The 4,031-nt window shown below is 43.2% G+C and overlaps 1 protein-coding gene across 1 annotated transcript; it reads right to left on the reverse strand.

The window, feature by feature from the left end:
• Window positions 1-899: 899 nt before the first annotated feature.
• LOC105157499 (transcription factor TCP7) lies at window positions 900-2,393 on the reverse strand. Its single transcript, XM_011073904.3, has one exon. It carries the CDS (start codon window positions 2,162-2,164, stop codon window positions 1,304-1,306), a length of 861 nt encoding a protein of 286 aa, XP_011072206.2. The 5' UTR covers window positions 2,165-2,393; the 3' UTR covers window positions 900-1,303.
• Window positions 2,394-4,031: the final 1,638 nt, after the last annotated feature.

Below are 4,031 nucleotides of genomic sequence, written 5' to 3' on the forward strand. Positions count from 1 at the left end.
AATGGATAGGACACGATTCAGTTACGCAACATGCAACTTTAACCAACTCAAATTTGGCACTATGGTTAATCTCTGACCCAGTGAGCCTTCCAAGTAAACCTCCTACTAATTTGGAAATGAAGTATCGTCTGAATTACAGTGCCATTTTTTGTCATAGGTACACTTGTGTTCTTCATCTCTTATCTGGAATAAACACAACAAAGGTCTTGTTCTATATTTTTCCTTCTCATTGTGAAATACAGATGGAGCCTTAGAGTCTGAAATCTCATTAAAATGCCAAAATTCCAAACTGTACTTCCTTACTGGTTCAGATAACATAAGCGGAATGGCTTCAGGAAATCCTTCACCTGGATCCGCGCAGCAGCAGTAGCAGCAGCATCAGCATCTGGAGAAATTAGGGCATATGATGGAAATTAGCAAAAGATCAGAAATATATAACCACATTGCTTTTTTTAATATATATAAATTGAAAGAAGGATGCAGGGTTGGAAGTGAGAGGAACAACATAAAGCCAGTTAACTCTTAGCTCCTTACAACAGAAAGGTTGAAACAATTGAATCTCAGCTCCTCACCACGCAAAAATGAGACTCCATTTGAAGTACTTGTAACTTGTAAGATCTTGGGCAAGATTTGAGAAGTTCCATAAATCAACTTGGGCAAGATTTGAGAAGTTCCATAAATCAATCATGTCAAGGCAGCAGCATTCCATCTGTTAAGAATCATCTTTCTTTTTCTACTTCTATATTCAGATATGTTCCTGAACAAACAACTGGCTGTGTGCATTGAACTTGAATGATGAACCTGCAGCACGTCGTAACCGGCTTTCCCGAATAGAACAAGTTTCACACCGTGAAAAGTGAACTAGCAAATGGAAAGAACACAAGGAAATAGGCTAAAAATTAACAATGTGAAACAATTTCCTTTATTTTCTAACAATCTTACACGAATTGGAGTATTTCAATCAACCAAACAACAGCTACAAATAGCACTCTGAAGTCTAAATACAAACACTGGATATAGAATTTATCAATACCAGCATCACGAACACAACAATGCAATTAACAAAAGCAAGCACCTTAATTCTACAAAGACTAGCCCTAGGTGGTAATTAGGGGAGCGGAGTTGTCTGTCTTGTCTCTTCAAAAAACACAACAAGCAACCAACCAACGGAAAGCAGCACAACTGAAGAGGACTTGAGGTACAAATTCATATGCAATATTGACAACAGGCATTCATTAATTAGCGAGACCAAACAACAGCATCATCATTAACAAACGACAACAGCTAAGCTCTCCAAAGGTGTTCAATTGGCATCACCATCCCTTTGTTGTTCGGATGATTGAGGAGGAGGACCAGATAGAGATGCGAGCAAATTCAGGTGGTGTCCCTGTACTTGAGCTATGGGCAAGTAATTACCCACCCTGGCAGCTGAAGCCTCTCCAATTCCCAATGGCTGTTGTTGCTGTAAGAACCTCAAAGAAGCTGAATGTGGTTGCTGCTGCTGGGAATTATTGGAGGCCGCAGCGGCTGCGACCATCATTTCAGGTGGAGGAGCCGCAAAGCTCCAGACCTGACCAAAGTCTGGCCTGGCAGGCAAAGCCCAGAAGCCTCCAGCGGCGACGGTAGGACCCACGGTGGGGGAACCGGCGGTGACATCATCCTTGGAGTTGGAGAGTTGTTGGTGGTGGTCATCGTCGTCGGAGCGTAGTCGCTTGCCGAGAATGAAGGGGGTGGGAGCGAGGAGAGAATGGGAATTGGATAGGGGTTTGTGGTCAAGGGCGGCGGAAATGGAGGAGGTGGAATTGCGGGCAGAAGAGGGTGAAACGGTGGAGAAGGAAGCGGGGGTAGTGCCGGTGCCGGTGGCAGCTATAATGGAAGGCTCAGCCTGGCGAAGGAGCCACTCAATGGTCTGACCGTCGGACTTGTGGCCTAGCTCGCGAGTGAGTTGGAAAACTCTGGCGGCACAGATGATGGGCATGCGGATGCGGCGGCCGCGGCCATCGACTTTGCTGTGTCGGTCCTTGGCGGGGGGCTTCTTGAGGGGCAAGGAGGTGGAATTGGTAGTAGGAGAGGGGTGCAGCTGATGGTGACGCTGAGAAGGATCGGAGAGGGGGCCGGGAGCGGAGGAGGGGTTAGCACCTTCAGCAGCAGCGGAAGTGGACATAGTAAAAAAGAGGGAGAGGGAGAATTGGGAGGAGGAGGGGTAGGGTTTAGAGTGGAAGGGTGGTGGTGAAATGGAATTGGAAGTAAAATGAAGAGTGAGGAGTTGGGGGAGGAGAGGAGAGGAGAGAAGAGTGGTAATGATTGAGGAGGCAGCAACAGGAGCTGGTGGAGACAGAAGGAGAGCACATGGGTGGTGGGTTCCACTTCCCTCACCCTACGTACTCCCCCTCCCAGCTCACCTTACCTCACTCTCTCGCTCCTTTTACGTCCGTCCCCCCGCCAACCTCCACGCGCCATATACACTACACTTCACTATTTGCATCAAATTCATTCAACTTTGGATACTTTCAATATTCATTTTAATTAATAAAGTTTTAATTTTTTTATGTGTTAAAATTACTTTAGTACAATATTAATTATTTATTGTTTTAATATAAATGAAGAGAAAAGAGCTAATCACTAAGAGTTCGTTTAGTTCAAGTGAGAGAAAAAGTAGGTAACAGGGGGAAGGGGAGAAAAAGAATAATATTTTTTCTTCAAGTTGTTTAGTATGATTGGAAGATGAATAAAAATCTCAAATACTACCTCTTGTTAAAACAAATTGAAAAGAAAAAAACTAATGTTTTATAATTTTACTATTTAACCCTGTTATTCATTTTGTATTAGAAAATAAATAACTTGAAATAATATTATTATTCTTTCCCTCGCTCTTGCCTTTTCACTTCTCCTCCTTCTTTCCTCTTACTTAAGTCAAATAAACCCTAATCTACAAAATAAGGGTTAGGGTGCTTAATTCAATATTTGAAATATTGAATAAATGATTGAAAATTCGAAACAACGTAAGAATAATGATGTATAATTGATCTCCGATGGTTACCAAAGAACCAGTCGTGCCACTTGACGGGATGGAGGTTGAAATTGCAAGCCGAAAGAGGAGGGTATCGCTGCATCCCCTTTCCAGTCCTACACGGTGCACACGTCGTACATATTCCTCCACCAAGATCACCACCCAGTTTGGTGAAACCCTCATCCCATTGTGTTTAGCATCATTACGTTGCAGCTGAAGGAACCAACATATTAGAACAGGAATGTAATTCTAATGTGATGCCGATTTGAAATGAATGGAGAAGAAGTGTACCACAGTTGGAAACACTAGAGGCTTTGACAACAAAAATTAATCCCAAAGAGATGAGTGAAATACCTCCATATCGTAGCTGCCTCTTGGACTAGTTAACAAAACATGATTAGCTATTTCTACCCATCTGCAGCATTGACATCGTGACGAAAGCTGGACACCCTTCTTCCATAGCAACTCGTTGATCGAGAAGAAGCCTTGTAGGAGCTTCCATCCATATACAACACTAGTCGAGGTAAGAGCACGACACCAGCAAGAAGCGGTTGCGTCTCGCTTGTCTGTTCGATGGTCTCCCAGGCGAAATGTATAGAGAATGACTATCGTATTGCCTCCCGATGTTAAATTTCATGTAATCTAAAGCAGAAATATGTAAGGAGGAAGCCATTCTAGAGAAAATAACTCTTCTCTAATTTCTGTAAAAATGTTCATCATCGACAAAGATGGTGAACTAGGGTATTAAATGCACAATGGCCGTAACCGCCCTAACTAGTCTAACAAACTTTGTTACATGAAAGATACAAAATATAGTTATAGAGAATCTATCCCGTATCTAGGATAACAATCTCAGTGATATCAGCGACCCAGCTAGCAACCTCAATATGCGACCTCAGGATACGTGCAGTAGGAAACATGACTTCAGGATACGTGAGCTCGTGAGTGACCTCATGATGACCGGTCTGGATGGCGACCTCCACATAGCGATCTGGTGTTCTACCTCATGACAACGAGGCTG

The sequence above is a fragment of the Sesamum indicum genome, linkage group LG3, assembly GCF_026168435.1.
Source record: "Sesamum indicum cultivar Baizhima isolate 11 linkage group LG3, ASM2616843v1, whole genome shotgun sequence".
In the NCBI taxonomy this organism is placed as follows: Eukaryota; Viridiplantae; Streptophyta; class Magnoliopsida; order Lamiales; family Pedaliaceae; genus Sesamum; species Sesamum indicum.

What these genes read in the sequence shown, in the direction of transcription:
- LOC105157499 (XM_011073904.3), bottom strand. Translation starts at nt 2,164, where the DNA reads ATGTCCACTTCCGCTGCTGCTGAAGGTGCTAACCCCTCCTCCGCTCCC.